Source organism: Saccopteryx leptura, chromosome 7 (genome assembly GCF_036850995.1).
Source record: "Saccopteryx leptura isolate mSacLep1 chromosome 7, mSacLep1_pri_phased_curated, whole genome shotgun sequence".
Taxonomy (NCBI): domain Eukaryota; kingdom Metazoa; phylum Chordata; class Mammalia; order Chiroptera; family Emballonuridae; genus Saccopteryx; species Saccopteryx leptura.
Window position 1 is genome coordinate 109,453,836 of NC_089509.1, and position 20,958 is coordinate 109,474,793.

At 41.8% G+C, this 20,958-nt stretch overlaps 1 protein-coding gene across 3 annotated transcripts in view; it reads left to right on the top strand.

Moving 5' to 3' along the window:
• NYAP2 (neuronal tyrosine-phosphorylated phosphoinositide-3-kinase adaptor 2) overlaps positions 1 to 20,958 on the top strand; it is a 242,646-nt gene that overhangs the window by 213,744 nt on the left and 7,944 nt on the right. The window contains exon 8 of one of the 3 annotated variants that reach the window (XM_066345792.1): positions 16,098 to 16,146. The exons of the other annotated variants lie outside the window; for them this stretch is intronic. Within the exon in view, the coding sequence (XP_066201889.1) occupies positions 16,098 to 16,121 (24 nt within the window). The 3' untranslated portion in view covers positions 16,122 to 16,146. Of the gene's footprint in view, positions 1 to 16,097; positions 16,147 to 20,958 lie in introns of those variants that run through there. 3 annotated transcript variants of the gene reach the window in all.

Genomic DNA, 20,958 nt, shown 5'->3' on the forward strand with positions numbered 1-20,958 from the left:
GTGACGGGGATGACTTTTGGCACGCGGCATCGAACGTCTTCCTTCCCAGAAAAGAAGAGGACTCTTACCTGATCTAGCCCCATCTTCTCGGCCTATAGAAACGGGGAGAGGTTTTGCTCTAGAGCCGTGAAAGAGCCCAAGTCACTTAGCATTCAGGAGACAGACCGGGAAGGACTCCAGTCTGTGCTGTCACTAGTCTGATGGAAACCTCAATACTGAACAAGGACTGACCCCCCTCCGAGGAGCCGTCCATGGGCAGCGTTTACAGCCGGGGTCCCTCTCCATGGACCCCGTGGGATTGCCAGGATCTTGATTTCCACATCCATTGGAAACGAGATAATGACTGTGAAACCACATTTTAAGTAGAATGCTGAAATGCTGGTTTTCAGTCATTGATTTATCAAACACACACACGCACGCACACACACACACACACACTGCACAGTGAGGTGTGAAGCCCTGAGTCTCATCTCTGAGAGTCCTGGTGCACTGGGGGGACACAAAACAGGCCAAAGACAGGCGAGCAGAAAGACGGCAGCCGTGGCGCCTCCGGTGGCTTCATGGTGTGGCTTCCTTCGGGCCCAAACGTGTCCTGCAGGCTGGCCATGCAGTTTTATGAGAGGTTCAGTATCTCTGACCCTTTCTCCCCATTCTAGTCCATAGGCTCCACCTCTGCTCCCAGATGCCCTCCGTATGAGCAGGAGAGTCACCTTGCAAAGTGCGGTAAATCTGCCCATTGCCTGCACGATGGAAGGTAAACCGCTCTACTCGGATTTGAAGTCCTTGTGATCTGGCCGTGGCCCTGAGTTCAGCTCCGATCGGCTACACCTCACGGCCCTCCTCCTGACCTCCATGGCGCTTCCCCACTGGCGAAGGCCCCGTGGACGCCGCCGAGGTCTGCCTGACACTCGCATCTTCTTGGGACACCCTCCCTAGTCCTGGGCCCTTGGAAACTGTTTCCTGTCCCTCCAGTCTGGGGTCAACCATCCCGAGCAGAACTCCCATCTGTCTATCTCCACTGTCTTTTGTTCTTATGCTCATATGGTGAATAATCTTATCCTAGATATAAAAAAGACATTAGGTGGGCTGTGTGAAGGTAAAGAATGGCCTTTGTCGAAGAAGATAGGAAGATATGGGTCTGTGATGACTACCCACCATGACTCTTTTTAGGGAGGAATTTTTCATTTCGGACCATCTTATGCGATTGCGTTCGGTCTCTGAGTTTGTAAGGCTGCCATGCAGACCTCCGCTTGAAACCTGAAAAATCGGCCTTGAGTACGTGGCCCCTTTCTCGTCCACACTTCTCAGATGTATTTGACCATGAAACCCCTTCTTCACTCCTTTAAGAAGCATCTCTTTTGACACCGAAGTTGTAACTGTAAATGTTTCCATTAGATGGCAGGCTCTCCGAGGGCTGGAATGTGCACTTGTGTGGAGGAAACCCCTCCCCGTCTTAGTGCCTATTGCATGAATAATTGAATTAAAGCTGAAGGTGCGAACAAGCAAGCATCTCATTGCAAAGCTGTTATACTGATTTGCAGAAGTGTTTGGGCTTCTGAGAGTTGGCTCTGACGTAGTCATCACCTACGCCCACCTCAACTAGTGTTAGCAGCAGTGGGGCGGGGGGAAGCAAAGGTTAGAGAAGAATACTGAAATGCAGGTGCCATGGAAAAGGTGACGCAATGACTGGCAGTGACTGCAATGCACAGGGAGAGAGGGAATCTCTATTAAACTCATTTCTAAACTTTGATTTTTAAAAAGCAGCTTTAGTAGCAGGAGGAGAAATAGTGTATCATGGGGACCGCTTTAGAAATATGAACTGTAACGAGGCAGGTATATATTTATATTTAAGGCAGAGCGTAAATCAGGGTTTGGGCGAATTTAGACCTTCAAGTCCCCTTTGGAAGTGACCATGGGGAAGAAGCTCCATAAACAATTCAGTAGAGAATGTTGGCTTTTAAAAGAATACAGAATGTATTCTCTGCAGCCTGACACCAGCCACCATGTGTCCCCGATTCTGATCCCGGAGTGCGAGGTTTCCCCACTGTAAAGCCAGTAGTCATGGCCTGGGCTGCCAACACAGCAGCCTGGCCCATGCAGGTTCGCATTGGATTCGGACAGTCGGTAAAGAAACAACGGAGCCAAAAACTGATGGGCTGTCATCTTTAATTCTAGCTTGCACCCGGCGGGCAAGTAAAAACACACACTGGGCTCCAAAATCCACTCACATTCAGTGCTCACAAAGCTACTGACTTATCCGAGTTTCCTAGAATCAAAGGTTTCTAGCTCACCAGACTTATTCACCTCTGTTCCCCATCAACTTCCTTCTCCCTGCACAAACTGCAGAAACTGGCTTCTCACTCAACACTCTGCCATCTTGGCTGCCTCTCCTGGCCTCCTCCACGTGGCCTTTCTCTGCTCTCTGCTGTGATCTCTCTGATCTCTCATCTCTGCTAATCTCAGGAACCAAGAGAGCAAGCTCCCATTCTGCCCCTATTTTATAGTGTAGAAATCCAAACCTTTAATCCAATATACAAAATAGGGAAGTCTCTAATACAAAGTCACTTCTCTGAGGCATGATTGGATTGTACCACCCCACATCAAAAAGGGTGGGAAAGGCTTAATCCCAAAACCAAGCCCCAGGCTACAAGGATTCTGCCAGCCTTTAGCCCACCCCCAACACACATTAATATCACCTGGGCGACAGCCTCCTCATGGGCAGCGCCATCTTTAACAAAGTGAGCATAATATATTTTATCTGCCCAACACCCACGCCACCACGCAGTTCTGCTGGGGGTCTGACAGTTTAACTCGATTCTGACACGATGTACCCAGAGATCACACCAGACCCCACGGGTGAAGGACTTGGGTGCACGAGACCGCCCTTCACTTCGCATGCCAATCACCTGTGCTCTGACCCAATGGTTGTGGGTCAGAGGTTCCCAGGGCTTCCTGCTTGGGTTCAATTTATTCCCTAGGGCAACTTACAGACCTCAAAGAGAAACATCGCTCTTCCTACACTGCAGGTGTATTAGGAAAGGTCCTGGCTCGGGAAGAGCCAGTGGACTGAGCTGCCCAGGGAAAGGTGTGTGTGTGTGGGGGGGGAGGACAGGGAGCTCCCGTCCTCTCTGAGGATGACACTCTCCCTGGATCTCCACAGTCACTGGGAGGGTCCTTCTGGGTGTCATTGGGAGCTTCCTTATACAGGTGTGATTGATTAGATCTGTGGCCTAAGTGACTGAACTCACTTTCCACCCCCTCCCCTTGCCCCAGGTCAGAGTCGGTTAGACTAAAAGTTCCAACCCTCTAATTAGATGGCTCTGTGACCCACCAGCCCCCATACTCAGGCACAGTCCTAAAGTCACCTCGTTAACATAACAAAAGACCCCTTGATAGCTCTCTTTCCAGAAAATTCCAGGGGGTTTAGGAGCTCTATGTAAGAAATGGAGGAGGAAAGGAGTATATTGTTATTGTTATCATTCACAATAGTACAGTGTCATATATATATAATATATTTACATATATATAGTATATATATATGATATATATACTTTATTTAGATTTTCTCATCACAAAGTTTTGCACAAGGTTATTTTAGCTTAAATCTTCATTTTTTCTGTTTTGTTTTATTTTCTCTCTTTTTTTCCTATTGTTTTGGCCCAGATTTGCTGAGCATGCCCTCTACACACATGAGAACTTGTCTGTTGGCTGATTCAGCACACAGAATTTTTAAAAACTACACCTGTAGCCAAATTTAAATACAAAGCAAAAAGTTAAAGTAAAATAAAATGTGAAAACTCTCAGTGACAAAGAGCTATTTGCTGCTTCAGTAATACTGCATTTAAAGAGCGTCTACCTCCACGCTATACTACTGTCTTCTCGGAATGGTCACTGAACGGGCCTATTTTCTTACCACTGTTTGATGAACCATGCGTGAAGACTTGCCAAAGCTGCCAGCAGAGGGCAGCATTTCCTCTTTCCTTCCCTCCTTGAGAAGGAGGGTGGATTGTAGCCATCCAGCAGAATCTGGTCTGGAGTGCAACACATCATGTCTTATCTTCCCCTCTTCTTCCTGTCCATCATCTTCCCCTGCCTCCCAGATGCTCCCAGGGCCAGTGGGTGCTGTGGATGGACCCCTGGAAACAAGATTCACTGGAGAACAGGGCGAGGGGCAAACTTTCTCACAGTGATTTGATAACCTATGTCACAGTCCTGCAGAAAGCCATCCTGGGTCTGGGCAAAAAGACAGGGTGGATAAAGATTAATTGGGGGCTATTCTACCGTATTCTTCTTTCTCCAAAACCTCCATGCTCTAATATCACCGATACACAGAATTATCCAGCTGTAGCTCATGCCTCTAGATAGTCCACCATCGCCTGCACCACCAACCACATACTAACAACTGACGTGTACTGTCCTCACTAAAGACTCAGAGGTGTGACTGTCACAGACACTTTGCCGTAATTAGCATGAGTTTCTTTCATACATTCACTCAACAAACGCTCACTGTTTGTTGATAAGCACCAGGCGTTCTGATAGATGCTCAGCGTTTGGTAGGAACTCTTTGAGTTCCAAGGAATTCCAGCCTAGTAAAGCACACTCACCTATATTCACACTCAAGTTAGTGTAATTAGAGGAGAGTACAGCACACAGACGACAGAGAGGTCAACTCAGCGAGTCTTCACAGCTACCCTGAAGGTGGTCAAGCATGAATTTAAAGACTTGGAAGCGGCATTTGGCCAATGTTTTGATGAAAGAGGGTGGAAAGCAATTCGAGAGGGGAAGACGATTTGCAAAGGAGTGTGGAGTCTGAAGCCATACGTTTTGGACAGAAATGCAAGCAAGTTAGCATTATAGTCGTCATAACAAATGCTGAGATGGGAAAGACTGGGAGGAAGTTACAAGGGGCAGAAGAACATAAAGTAACATGCATGAAGCATCAGATACCATGAACATGATCATTATTATTATTCCCGTTTTACAAATCGGGAAAGTGACCCATCTAATAGGCATAGACAAGGCAGAAAGTTGCTGAGGAGCCGTTTCTCTATAATTCAAACACCAACCGCATGATATTGTCTCTTTCTAGCCTCAGATGATGGCGGGGCTTCCTTAGACGGGCACAGTCTCTTGGGCAATTAGCATTACACACCAGGAATTGTATAGGAATCATCAATTCATAGAATGTCCAAGAGCTTTCATTTGTTTGTTTTATACTTTTTATTTTGAAAAGAATTTAATGATAAAAAAGAGCAAGCTAGCACATTTTCATGCATTAAAGACACACATACATGTGTGCAAGCATGTGCACATTCAAATACATTTTAGCCAAGGCACCTCATCTCTAAATAGCTAAAGATGTGTCTTCTAAGACCAAGGACACTCTTCTAAACAGTCACACTCAAGGAGCAGTCAAGCAGCTTACAAAGATTCAATACCGAGGTCTCATAGAAAGCGCATTCTTAAATCGCCACAACTCCCCAGTACTATGTATGCTTAGTTCTTGTTTTAATCTCTTTTCATCATGACTATTTCTCAGCCTCGTTGATTTTCTAAGATACTGAAATTTGCCCTGGCCGGTTGGCTCAGCGGTAGAGCGTCGGCCTGGCGTGTGGGGGACCCGGGTTCAATTCCCGGCCAGGGCACATAGGAGAAGCGCCCATTTGCTTCTCCACCCCCACTCCCCTCCTTCCTCTCTGTCTCTCTCTTCCCCTCCCACAGCCAAGGCTCCATTGGAGCAAAGATGGCTTCGGCACTGGGGATGGCTCCTTGACCTCTGCCCCAGGCGCTAAAGTGGCTCTGGTCACAGCAGAGCGATGCCTAGGATGGGCAGAGCATCACCCCCTGGTGGGCAGAGTGTAGCCCCTGGTGGGCGAGCTGGGTGAATCCCAGTCGGGCGCATGTGGGAGTTTGTCTGACTGTCTCTCCCCGTTTCCAGCTTCAGAAAAAAAAAAAAAAAGATACTGAAACTTTCTGAGTCTGGAACAGGGTTTTTGTTTTTGTTTTGTTCTGATCTGTTTTGTTTTTCAGATTAAGCTTTAGTTTTGATTTGTCTGATGGCTCCTTTGTGGTTATATTAGCTAGGCAGGGAGGTAGATGTGGATGGACAAAGAGAGTAAAGGGGGTTAGATATTATATTTATTACAACTTGGAGAGCCTGCTTCAGTAAGAAACAACTACCACACCTCATTTAGATTAATTTGCTAGAAGGCTACCCGTTCACAAGCTACTTAGTCCATTGTGCCTCAGCGCTGGACTCAGGGGTAGGACTCGGCCCGAGGCTCTGCTGGGCAGGTGCTGAGGCCTGGAGGTGCATGCATGTGTCCTGTGCAGGCACTTTAAGGCATGCACAGCGGAAGCCAGAATGGCATCCGTAGCGATTTGTCAGTCTGGCCTAGAAAAAGAATCTGATTGGTTAGTAAAAGAAATCAGTGCAGGCCCGAGAAATTTTAAAGAAACTGAGTGGGTAGCTTAAAGGGAAGCTAATCCTTCCCAGCCCAAAATATAAACACAGGCTTAACAGAGATCTGGCCTTTTTGCCTTCTTTGCCCTTCTCTCCGCCTTCCTGCAGAGACAGACATGGTGGCCATGCCCACAGCCACGCAGCGTGGGCCGCAGCCCGATGGTCTCCCCAGCCCGGGCTTTGTGCAGCGAGTGGACTGGACTGAGCTTTAATATGGGTGTTCAACCATGGCACAGAATATCCGGGCTTTGCTTTTCATACTGGGCTTACTGAAGACAAGCCTGGACTTTCAAATAAGTTTCATTGGTTTCAAATAAGACATTGAAAACCAATGAACAACCTTCTGTTTCAACAACAAATAAATTTCACTGCAAAAACCCAAGTTTCTCCAAGAGCTGGTTTTATAAGATGCTTTTTACAGGACTCCGTACACGAACCCCACCAGAACCGGGACCAGACTTGCTATCAGTTAGGTCAGAATTAAACATTCAGAGCAAGAAGACTAAGGGCGGAGCCTCCTCAGGTGGCACATGGTGTTTCCTCACTGGGGACATGAATGTTAGGTCCCTTGATAAAGGCTGTGTCTCTCGTCTGGTCTGTGTACCAAGAGGGAGGGAGGGCCATTGGGGGCTGCAGTCTGTGCCCCTCAGGATCAAGTCCATTCAATAAATAAAATGTGCCTCTTGTATTCTCTTTAAAATAAGAAAAAAAAACACTAACTTTGTTTCTTCAACTTCTAAATAGATTTAACATAGTCTCTTGTGACCAATCACAATAATCTTGCAAATCATAATCATTATTCTATGCCTGATGAGAAACTGAAAAGCAAAAGGTCAAGTGAGGTCTCAAGTTCGGATCTGAGACTTGAACCCTTCTATAGGTGCAATGTTCTTTCCTGTATCCAACAGCTGCAGGCAATCTCTGGGTGTCTGAGGGCAAATGCTGCCCACAAATGTTTATACCTTTCATCACCACTAGAGGGGGGAATAGGATTAGAAATCTTTGACAGTTACCAAGTTTAACTCTGGGCAATGCTTACATATGAATAAATAAGAAAAAGAAAAGACAACATTGTGTCCTCTTTTTTGTATGCTAATTATAGATGAAAACAGAAATAGATTAAATGTGCATTGACTGCAAACATTATAGAATAAGGTTAATGACTAGTATACACACCAACAAACTATCAAATGAGTATATGACCCCTATAATGTAGTGAGGTTTTAGGCAAGAACATGCAGTTTGTTTCTTGTTTACAATATATATTATCTACCTGAAATTATAGAATATAGTACCTGTTCTTAGGGATTGGGTGCTGTTTTTGACTCTTTTACCTTTTAGAGAAAAGGTCAGTCATGATGGAATGTGAATTTGGTCTTCTTATAATGTGTTGTTTTAAAATGAAAGCCCCTTAGTCACATATTTACCTACCACAAATAAGACATTACCTGTATTGCCTGACCAGGCGGTGGCGCAGTGGATAGAGTGTCGGACTGGGATGTGGAGGACCCAGGTTCCAGACCCCGAGGTCACCGGCTTGAGCATGGGGCTCATCTGGTTTGAGCAAAGCTCACCAGGTCGCTGGCTCGAGCAAGGGGTTACTTGGTTTGCTGAAGGGCCGTGGTCAAGGCACATATGAGAAAGCAATCAATGAACAACTAAGGTGTCACAACAAAAAACTAATGATTGATGCTTCTCATCTCTCTCCGTTCCTGTCTGTCCCTATCTATCCCTCTCTCTGACTCTCTCTCTGTCGCTGTAAAAAAAAAAAGACATTACCTGTATTATGTTTAATTCATCCTTTACAGCTTGCTCCCATGTGTGAATAATAAGGGCCAAAGCTAATTTTTATGCTGACTGGATTACAAAAACAAACCCTGTCTAGAGACACAGATAAAAAAAGTCTATATTGTTAATTACCCCAAAGTAACAATAGTAATAAAGTAGTATTCTTACTGTATTTAATATTTATTTAGCAAAAATACTATCTTTAGTGAAAAAAAAAAACAGAAGAAAGAAATGTGGCCCTCTCACATCCACTCTATGAAAACAGGGCCCAGGAGGTCCGGGACAGACCTCACATTGTTCTAGACCTTAAAATCTGTTGGGAAGTGCTAAAGTAAGTAAAATTTTTTTTTAAGTTTATTTTTTTTATTTTTAATTTTTTAATTTTTTTTAATTCATTTTAGAGAGGAGAGGGAAAGACAGAGAGAGAGAGAGAGAGAGAGAGAGAGAGAGGAGAGACAGAGAAAGAGAAGGGGGGGAGGAGTTGGAAGCATCAACTCCCATATGTGCCTTGACCAGGTAAGCCCAGGGTTTCGAACCGGCGACCTCAGCATTTCCAGGTCGACGCTTTATCCACTGTGCCACCACAGATCAGGCTAAGAAAGTAAAATTTAAAAATCAAAACTTTTTTTTTTTAATATTTAGATTGTTACATGAGAAAAAATGTAAAGTAACCTTTGGTTCAGTAATCGAATAGGTATCATAATACTAGACTTTAGAAAGGAAAATAAATATTTCAATCTTCCTGCTGTTCTATAGTCTGATGACGTGCAAAGGTTAGGTTAATATGCACTATTATTCAAAAGCCTCTTGTTGTTCAAACCAGCATGGACGTCCCCTGGGAGAGGGTGGGGTCGGTGTGGAATGCTGAGGGGGTAGTGGAGGGAGCAGTCTGTCCGGGGGCGTCCAGAGCACGCTTCCAGTGAGATCTCTGCTTTGCACACGCTGGCCCATTGAAACACACCCTCTGCTCCCGACAGTGGGCCCAGTCTCTGCGGGTCCAACTTTGGAAAGATTTATGGACCGGCCGTGCTGAGTCCCTCTGACCAAAGCCCTGGCCGAGGCTCCTGCTATGTGGTTCCCTGGTCTCCGCGGCCTTAGCGATGCGCAGCGACGCCGCCGAAGCTTACAGGAGCGAAACCATCTGGTTCTCATCTCAGCCAGGCCGGCAGGTTGAACTGGAGGAGACGAGCGCATGCTGCTGCCTAGAGCGTTTTTATTAGACCTGAGAGTGCAATCCTGGAATGCTGCACCGGGAGAGCTCGGGAAATCTTCCCTCCAGAGACTGTTAAAAGCGCGGCGAGCCGCAGACTGGGGAGGTGACCCTAGTGTGGCTCAGCCCGAAGCCGAGGGAAAGGAGCCCGCCGGCCAGGGTTCTTCAGGCCTTTAGGAATACAGTAGGATTTTTTTTTAAAAGACCCTTCTAGAAGAATGGTCTTCATTCTAGTGTGTTTACCCTCCTCTTACCACAAAGGAGCGCTGTTGACTTAGCTTATCACCTTCCTCGAAAAGTGCTTTCAGTATTTTCCCTAAAAATCCCTAGGATAGGTTTTCAGAGCAATTATTCAGGGAACATCAAATAATAATTCAAAATTTTCTGTATGTGCTTCACAATGATAGTGATCGGAATTAAAGTCAATTTTTCTAAAATTTTATTTGGACTCTTCAGAACCATTTCTTTAGAGAAATAATCATGATCTTTGGATTATTGCTCTCAACCAATAGCAAATGACGCTTTTCCCAGGCAGCGATCAGCCATGTGTTCATCAAATTAATGTCCGATGCAACGGTCCCGGGGCCTTTTGGGGAACAGAATTCTGGTACTTCTGAGCAATTAGTCAGAAAGCTCAGTCTCCTTTGAGAAATGACACATGGTAAAACAGGAACAGTCTGGGACCCCAGCAGTATAACCTCCTGCTGTCCTTCCTTGACAGAGAAGGGGGACAAGCCGAAGGAATCTTCAGCCATAGTAGAAGTACTCACTACGCACAGTCCTCCCTTCACCCTTAATCTTGGGCATAATGGCAAAGCAGGTGCCCCGCTACTGAACTGGACGGAGCGCAGGCTCACAAACTTGCTGTCTGATGAGCAGAGAATGTCAGGTGAATCCGCCAAGCGTAGACTCTTTGTTTTCCTGGCTTGTGGCCAGTAAGAGTTTTAGTAACAAGTTCTGCATTCTGAGCACTGCTGGGTGCAGAGATCATTAGCTTTTCAAAACATTTGACACGATATGATTTTTTTCACAACCCCTATAGTTTACCTTAATGGTTGTTATTCATTGTTTGCTAATGGTGAAACAGTTTCAATTGCTCTTCTCAAAACATAGAACAAAGCAATGGCTTCTATTTTTAGAGGTCAAGTTCTTTTTGGACCTTTTTCCTAAAATTTCACAGGAAAGAGGCAACCTTTCCTTCAGTTTGTAAGACTTAATTAAAGTGAGTAAAAATAAAAACATAGACTGTTTGTTTCTTTTCAGAATCTTCTACCTTTTGAATTGCATGATAAGGTATGAGATGTCCCAGTATGCATATGCTGACTTATGAAATGCATCACTCATGACTGTGGTTCGAGTGGATGTTAACGTACAGATGTGTGGAGTCTCTGGGTTCAATCCTGGCTCAAGGATCCTCTTTGCTGAGCTCCATGGACACATTATTTAACCTCTCTGATCAGGTGCCTTATCTGAAAAATGGCAGTAATTAAGATGAGTGTAATCATAGCCCTAAAGAGTATATAGGATAATGGTAATTTATGATAAAACAGATTTGACAACATCATTGGTTTTGTTATCATTTCTCAATCCTCAAAGGACAATGAATAAATTATTTGATTCCTCTTCTAGCTAAGGGAAAGATATTAAATATATTGTATGAGAAACTTGGCAAGTATGTTCAGGGAAAAATGTGGCTGAACGAGAATGGACATAATTATAAATTGCCTTTACAGGCATGTTCTCATTTTTAAGGAATGCTTTAAAAAGCAAGTGCTTTATTTCAGGGGGGAAAAAAGGTGGAAAAGGAAATGTGAAACAGTATATTTTGAAATCGTGATCTTAGAAAAAATAAAACTAACTAGTAAGTGAGATGTTTTGCACTGATTATAATATATGATACAGAGAGTGCCTTGGTGATTTTTGCAATTTTGTCTACAATGTTCATTAGAGCATTTGATACATTGAATTAGACATTCTATTTATCCTATAATGTAACTCAACACAATAATTTAATTATTGCAAACCACTGATAATACATTTCCATTTTCGGAGTGGAGTTTCGAGTGGTTTTAATTTCTTTTTCAAATCTACTTGATTATTGACTTTTTTTTTTTCTTTCCTTCTAATTTAAGCGTTTCCTTTGGGGTGTAGAAAAATGGCAGGTTGTAGAATCAATGAGCCTAGACTTTGAACTTCCTGTGCTCTTGCATCCAGTTCCGGAAGCTCAGTTTCCTCCCCTGTACCATGGACACGTGGGAGGAGACCCCAGACGAGATGACCTAGAAGGCAGCTGGCAGAGTCTTTACCGTAGTGCGACATCCAGGTTACCCCTGGCTCTTCCCTGTGCACGACGCTCCCACACTCAGTGTGTGCTGGGACTCCTCCGTGCACCCGCTCATGGGTGTCAGTGATTCCAGGCACAGTGTCCCTGGACACCTCTAAATGTTCTTCTTGACATTTGACAAAAGAAGACTCTTCCTTACTAACTGGGGATATTATGGGTTGAGAACAAAGTGCCGCTGAAGTTTAGGACCATGGGAAAAACTCCCGGTCTCTCGGGTCCTGCTGGTAGAGTGCCCCAGTGTCGGACTGAGGCTGGGCCTTTCTCGCTCTGTCACACCAGCCAGGCCGGCTTGCAGCTCACTCCTCCAGTCCGTCCCAGTGTCACCGCCCACTGTGCCATGGCTCCCTGCAGTAGTCTACCAGCAACAACTTGCACTTTTCTAGAGTTCTTGTGCTCAGTGTTCTCAAGAGCTTCCATTTTTGTTTTTTAACTCAAGGAATTTCCTAGTAAACATAGATCTTTACGTCACAAAGGAAGCCTCTTCTATTTATAGCTTTATTATTGAATTATGCTGTATTTCACTGACGCCACATAAGCAAATTTTAGAGAGACTGCTATTATTTGAATATCCTAAAGTGGAAAGCTGAAGTGTTTCATAACTCCCCCAGTGCCCCTCCAAGCCGGTTCCGTTCCCTGAAAACCGGAAATGGACCTCCTTGGCGGTTAAAAGGCTGGCTATGTGCCGTGGTTCCGAAGGCACACAGTCGTTTAAAACATGTGGGGAAGGGGTTGTCCCACCACTGACACTGCATGGTGTTTCCATAGTTAGATATGCAGACCTTCACAGAAATCTTTTTGAAAATAGGATGTAAATGATTGGGAAATAGCACCCTAAGCCGTCCCACTGGAACGGAAGCGTTGGGTTTCTCTATGGAACACAGAACAACGTCCTCAGGGCCGGCCCCTCCCAGCCAGCAGTCCCGCGAGCCTGTGGCCTCTTGTCCTTCGCTGCTCTGAGGAATAGCTTCTTGGCCGCCAGTAAACAACCTGGGAAGCAGGAGGGAAGAACGTGACGTTGAAGACATCGAGCAGGCAAGGAAAGGGATTACGTGTTGAACTCCTGACTTACTTAGTCATGGGTTGCAAGGAAGCTCCTTGCTTGTAAGCGGATTTGGGGTTTCTCATCCAAACTGTTCGTATTTTTCTGTCTTTCTGTCCTGACCTTATGAAGATTTAAATACATTTGGCTAAGAAAAAAAAAAAAAGTCTAACATTTTTGGGGAAATCCAATTACAATAGGAGTCCAATTAATTTATGGTCAACGTTACAAGGATTATTTCGATCCCTGGGGGAGGCAGGTGCTGGGTTTGCGTTGGGGTGGCAGGCCCCGGGCTCTGGGTACAAGCAGACTTGGAATCACAGCATGAAGGGACATATGTCCGGGTGGTCCAGTTGTGGGGGGGGGGGGGCAGAGCACGCCTGTCGCGTCCGAGGAGGTGCTGAGAATGAGGACTCTCTCACTTTGACTGACTCCACAGTGCAGAGCATATGTTTCTAATGATGAAAGGTTAGTTGTATTATCTGTGAAGTGAAAAATGGCAAGTGGCACTTTGCCTCAGTGATGAATGACAGTGGGGACCCAGCTGCACTGGGAAGACACACCTACTCAGCTCTGGCCAATCGTTGCCCCTTGTTTTTTTAATTTTCAAGAAAAGCCAAAATCTAGCTGTTGCCTCCCCTCTCCCCTCTGTCCATTTCTCTCTCTCTCGGGATAAATGATTGAGTGATTATTTTTTTTCACGTTGGCTCTAAAATTTTAAATATTGTGCACTTTGTACAGAATACAGCTGTGAGCCTGATGCAGCCCTGCATTTCCCAGTCTTTGCCGGCCGGTCCCCTCGGGCCTCAGACCCAGACAAGTGCAGGGACCTGCCTGGAACCAGTAATTAGCAAGCCGGCTTCTGAACTAAATTCCTGTGATAGCTGGTGTGTTTCTCGTTCTACAAGGAACTTGTGCTCATATAGGGCAGTGCGTTCTGGGGGAGAAAACAGTGTATTTGATGTACTTTCCAAGCCCTAGTCAAAGTTATAAGAACTAAAGAAAATTGTTAGCTGTTCCAGAGATTATGATTAAAATTTGTTCCTTGAGAGTCAGAATACTCTACTTGCCTATAAACCTCCCACTCTTTTGCTAGATAAAACAAATTGTTTACTGAGATGTGTCTCTCCCTAATTTATCTGTGGTCGAGTTCATATGCACTATTAAAAGCCAATATTTCTTAATAAAATTAAACTTGAAATTAGATTAATGCTAATGTAAGTGATTAAGAGAATATACTTAGTGGAAAACATCAATACATGTGTTGTAATTGAATTTTATCTTGTAATACTCTTTGCTCCTTCAGGGAATGTCTCTTTTAAGGCATTCTACTATAAACTCCTTGCTCATTTAAAAACATAAATTAATTCTGAAACCAGCTCAGGGTTCTTTTTTTTTCCTTTTTATTACAAACAATTAGCTTAATCAATTAACAGCTGAAATTGTATCAGTAGTCATTAGGTTTCATTGCTGAGAAATATGTCATGTCTTCTTTATTGGGAAAAAGTATCATCATCTTTCTATAGCCTTTTTACTTTCTAAGGGCAAACATTTCATAATAATGAAATAGTAAAAGCCAAATCTAGAATATATACATGCATACGTGTGTATGCATACATATATATGTGTATATGTGTGTGTGTGTGTGTGTGTGTGTGTATATATATATATATATATATATATAAAATTATGTTTAAGATTATACATGGTCCTGACTATGGACCTATGTTCATAATATTTTTAATATTTGGACAGCTTTCCTCCGAAAAGCATCCTATTGCATTTTGAAACATGAATGTCATTTATTATATCATATCTCAGCTGTGCTTTTATTAGATTTTTTTTACAACTTTATATGAATTTTAATGTAGCAACACTTTAAGGCAATTTCAAACACTTGAGAATTATATCACAAATCAACTCTTTCTCATGCAGTATTCTCACTATTTCTCAGTCATTGTCTTTTTCTGTGTCTTTACACAGAAGAATCCGCTTATCACATCTGTATGTGTGCTCCGTGCATGTACAAAGACTCAAACAGCACGTCGCTCACACCTGGATGGGTGACGTGTTATTGGTAGAGAGCTCTGATCCTGGTCTCTCACCAGAGAACAGGTGCTAAATCACATACCGTTGCCGATTTGCTTTGGTTGGTACGAAGTTAACATGCTATTTTGACAATTTGCTTTTGCCCTTGGTAAGTCATCTTGTTATATGCAAATGCGATGCATTTTAAATGTTTCAAACCTTCCTAGGTGAAATTTTATTCTTCTCTAAAAGTCTGCAGCCACCAGGAATTTGTCAATTGATGGTTTGCTGCCATTAACATCTTCTTTCACGGTGGAACGCAACCCCCCCACGGCCTTTCCCCTTGTACAGCCTTTCTCTCGGGCTTTTTCTCCAAATGCAACTCGCTGAGTGAGCTAACTAGTCAGACACTAGCAGCTCACCATACTTGTGAATACACTTGGAGAAGCATAAAAATGGGTGGGGGTTACTGTATTGTTCGCTGCTGTGAAACTGCGGGATCATTCTATTTCATTAAACAAAGATGAAACCCTCTTTGCAGGCTGTCTGGGAGCCATATGCATATACACACATACGTGTGAACACACACACACACACACACACACACACACACACACACACACACACACAAAGCCCAAGTGCTTGCATTGTAGCAAACTCCCAAGGGAGGCTGAATGCATACTAAGGTTTAGGTAGGGTAGCATCAGTTTGTCATTTAAACTGAGTCAAAGGCTTAAGAATTCTAAGACCCCAGAACTTAAAGGATTTGAATCCTTGAGACCCCAAGGGCTCAAGACACCCCAAAGCTGAGGGAGATGTTCTCAGCTGTAGAACCCCCAGACGACGGCTCACGTTACACCGAGGGCCGAGTTTGCAGGTAGATGCCTCCAGGGTTCACAAATCCCAGGAGATATATATTTTTTTAACCTTTTGCAAGTTAGGATATTGTTGGATTCAGTTGAACCCAAGTGAAATCAAAGCATTCACTAAATTAAAATTTCCCCTTGTTTATTTTTTCATTCATTTTGTGAACACCTATTACATACTTCCATTGTGCTAAAAGCTAAGGAAGTGAGGATTAACAGCAGAGCCCCAGCTCCAAAAAGCTTACACTCTACTGGGGGGTGGAGGAGATATCTATTTTTGTGTACACTTTGTAGTCAATTCTATAGATTATCACAATCCTCCCAACAAGCAGTGAGGTCTTATTATTTTCATTTTACAGATAAAGAAACAAAATGTCGCCTGACCTGTGGTGGCGCAGTGGATAAAGCGTCAACCTGGAAATGCTGAGGTCGCCAGTTCGAAACCCTAGGCTTGCCTGGTCAAGGCACATATGGGAGTTGATGCTTCCTGCTCCTCTCCCTTCTCTCTCTCTGTCTCTCTCTCCTCTCTCTCTGTCTCTCTCCTTTCACTCTCCTCTCTAAAAATGAATAAAAAATAAATAAAGGAAACAAAATGTCAGGAAGCTTAAGTGACTTGTCCCAGATGTTACAACTATATAATAAGAGGTAAAACCAGTCTATAGTGTCTCCTAAGAAAGAAGGAAATAAAACATGCACTCAAAAATAGGATTGTTGTCATTAAGGAGGGATACACAGTATTGGAGGAGCTTGAAATCAGCTATAATTGTCCCTGTTTAGTCCCGAAGTTAAAACTCACCTCTGCCCTTGAAGGGGCCTGTGAACCAGGAACTGATTCAATGACATCATTGTAAAACTGAAGGGTTAGCTGTTTTCCTCATTTTGCAGAGAGAGAACACAAGCAAGCAATGTTAATTTGAAATTATACTTTGTCTCTATATCCACGCAGTTGTAAGACTTACTAACTTATTTTCAAATCTTTCTGATGGGTGGGTTTTACATAACTGATTGTGCAAGCAAGTATAGAAGTGTAAAAACGAATAACATAGATGGCATAAAATACCAGCACATAATACTTTTCATTACATGTCTATTGATTAATCAGAGGTTGTGCAGTGGGGGGGGGGGGTGTTAAGATATAGAGAAAGAAGGGCAGAAGTTAATGCATACTCATGGTGTTGCATGAGAACAAGACATTGTTCTCATGTTATCAATATATCTATCTCTTAAAACTAAATCTAGACATGTGAACTAAACCTTGCACTTCCAGCACATGCCTCAGGTGTAAACTTGCCTAATAACTCTTTCATGAGATGTAGGTTCTGAGTCAACATTGCTGATAAGTGAGCAAGGATTAAAAGAGAATAAGTTATAAAAACACTGAGTCAGTAGATCAGACAGACATATAAAAAATAGTAACTCAAAGAAACTATGCGGAAAAAAGCAAAAGATAGACCAAAGGAGCTCTTACTTTAAATAATTTCAAAGTCTAGAAGTTAGAGGCATTTTGTATGTAATCTATAATCCTCATACTATCTCAGGCATGACAGAAAGAAATAAATACAGCATCACGAAAGTGAGATGGACAGCCAGGGTCAAAGGTGCACACTTATGTTATCTGTTCAAATCGCTCCATTCTGACCCTCGTAAAAAAGAAAAAATATATCTTTCAATGTCCAGTCATCTTTCTGGCCTTGAATTTATACCTCAAAAGTTCAATAAATGGAATTTATAATAATTAAGAAGTCACATGGATTATTTGACCGGACCTTTGAAACATTTGCCCTACAAAATACTATGGTATTGGGTCACTTCTATATGTTTTCAAAATAGCAGTTTTTGTATAGCTAATACATGGAGTAAGGCTTATTCATTCAAACCAAAAGACTTTTTTTCTGTGTAATAATCAAATAAAATGGATTCGATCACTTGTTATTGGACAACTTGGTAATAAGGTGATTTTATTGGTAAATTGGCTGACCAGTTCAGCGAATTATAACCCTTCCATCTCTGTGTTACATCAACTTCAGAAGGATTTGTGAGGACCTATCATGTTGCTTATATTATGTAAAGCTGATGTTTTCTTTCCAATGTATAGTTGGAAAAGAAAAGTAATTCACAAAAAAATGTTTTTTAAAAAGCTCTTGAAACAGCTTTTCCATACAGCAAATAACTACAGGGTTATTAAAGGAAGGGGTTAACCTTATACTAGGCCTCTCTTATCTAGAGAACTTAAACCAGGTTACCCCTTTATTTCTTTAATCCCAGCATCCCTCTCTTTTTTTCTAATAATGAAATCATAAAGTGTGTAGTTGACATGCCAAATAATTTCTCTAAACTAATTGTTGCTGCTTATTTGAAATTTACGTCTCATCTTTTATAATTGCTCTGATGAGTCAAGCTTGGAATGATAAATATTGGAAGTGAATATAAAGAGACGCTCTTGGTTTAATTTAAGAGTTCTTTTTATAGTACCAACGTTGACATTATTATTATTTTATTTTTGGTCCTTAATTGGGCAGTTCTAATAGATCCATATTTAAAGTAAAAACCAGTAGAGACCCACATGCTTATCGCGGTTTTATTCTGGTATCATTTTAATACTGAGATGCTCCAACTGCTTACTTCACTATAGTTTTTTTCCTCTTTAGGATTTACATACTTTGGGAAACTGAGTATTTTAGGTGAATATTATAGAGATTTATTTTTTAACAATATTAGAATTTACTTGATATCAGGAAGCCCTTAATTTTCTAGAGAAAGTAATTATTGAAGCAATTTCAGGACCCCTCCCTTGCGCTGTTCCCGCTGCGTGGACCAGGAGACAAGGTCGTTAACAATGGGTGGGGCTTGACGGTTCCCCAGTCCCTTTGCACGTTCTGTTCCATTGCTTCCTACAAACATGTGAAATATGATTTATCAGTGTACATAATGTACATATAAAGTACATACAATAGACATAAAACATATCTATGTAGTACATACAAGGATACATACTACGTACATATGAAATATATATACCCAATGGATATGTAAAGTACATACAGGTTCAGAGAGATGCATGAATTGAATGTCACATAATAAAGTCATTTAACTTTTTCCCATTACACCATGTTGCTTCCATTTTAAAAATGAAAGATAAATTACATATTCTTTGGAAAGAATGGAGTCTTATCTTGTTATTTTAAAAAATATATATATATATATACAATATATTGAATTATAAAATAGTTTTAAATTTAAAAAAAGATTTCGAAGAATAAACAGAGTATTCCTGTCTACCCCTTGTCCAGTTTCCTCTATAGTTCATATGTAACATTACCATGATGCCTCTGTCGTAATCAATATCGATACATGATTATTACAGCCCGTATACTTTATCGATACATGATTAAATGATTATTACAGCCCGTATACTTTATTTAGACTTCCTTAGTTTTTAATCTATCTTTTTCGGATATCACATGAATTAATTTTAGTCATCATGTCTCCTTTCTTTCTCTAGAGACTGTGACAGCTTCTCAGACTTTGCATATTGTGTTTGACCTTGACAGTTCTCAGGATGACTGGACTGCTGTTTTGTAGACTACCCTTCTACTGGGTTTGTTCAGTGTTTTTCTCATAGGCAGACTGGAATTAAGGTTTGGGAAAGGAAGAACACAGAGGCGACGTGCCTTTCTCATCACATCATAATAAGGTGGCCTACTCTCACCAGCACTTGTCACTGTTAATCTGGGGCAGGTAGCGTCTTCTAGGTTTCCCCACCACCACGGTCCTCTGCTCCCCCTTCCATCTTGACCTCTTTACAAAGAAGTCAGTGTGGGTAGCTATTTTTAAGGGGTGTAGGTTTTTCACTCCTCTGAGGAGGAGCCGCACTTTAAGTCTGTGGACTTATCAGTCAAGAATATTGCCTCTGCTGAACCATGTTAGTATGGAATTCTTGTCCAAGACATATGTGTTTATATCGACTGTTTACAATTATCTCTGAATGTATACTTACTTGCTTGTGTACTTTCTTTTCTTTCCTCAGGGTGCATATAATAAACACATTTAGATTAAAGATGAGAAACAAAGCTTCTTGATTAAATAGCAAAACTAGAAGAGCTTATTGACTGGGCTTAGTTTCACATTAGTTGTAAACGTACTCTCGGAGTTCTTTGACCTCCAGAGCAAAGTGGACTGAGGTTTCACAACTAAATTTTAGTTGAATATGAAGAATTTGATTAAAAAAAAAAACAACAAGAAAAATAGGAAAGGAAAATCTTTCATGGGTAGCATTCTTAACACACTTTATATAACTGCTAAACATGCTATTTATTTGGTCTACTCTAATGAATTCAAGAATAACATATTACTATCACAGTGAAATATGACGTTTACACACATTTCAGAAGTGTGAGATTTGACTGTGTCAACGACCATAGTAGTAACATTGGAGTTCAACGTAAGGGAATTAGAAAGATTGTGCATCCTCCAGAAAATATTTAAAATCATGTGTTATTTAAAAGCAAACATGGGAAGCAGATTTATCTTCCCTCCAGCGAATCCCATTCTTCATTCATTCATCTCATTGCCACATAATAATAATTATCTTGAGTATCTTAAGTGGGGGAAAAAAATGTTTGATAGCAGAGTTAACATGAGAGGATTTTATATCACACTTGACATATTTGTAAAAATTAATTCCAATTTTGAAAAAGAAACTCAATTGACTCTTTTCTAACAACTGGTAACTGAATTCTCTTAGACCATCTAGCTCTCTCTCGTGTACTTGGTTGTGCTTTCTCATGGAATTTGTCTTGACATCCCGCCACTGAAAGAAGGGAGTTAGGTTAATATTACAGGGTCTGTTTGAAAAAAAAAAAAGTTGTTTTTCTTTTATTGCTATTTTAAACCATTCTATCCATCAAATGAACATATAAGTATTGTAAAATAAAATGTAAATAATATGGAAACCCATGCTTTGTAACTCTCTTCTTAAACTTCTGTTCTTTAAATTTTTATAGAATGGATTATTCTTAACAAACTGACATGCTTATGTAGTATAACCTTCTGATGGATACAGTTATGGATATGTAAAACTGTAATGACAACTACAAAATATACTGGTGACACTATTGTCCATACTTAATCCAGGAAAATTATTTTACAGTCACGTCTAATGATTTACAAGTTAAAATGGTAAAAGAAATTAAGTAATAAATGATTTAATGTTTGTGTCAA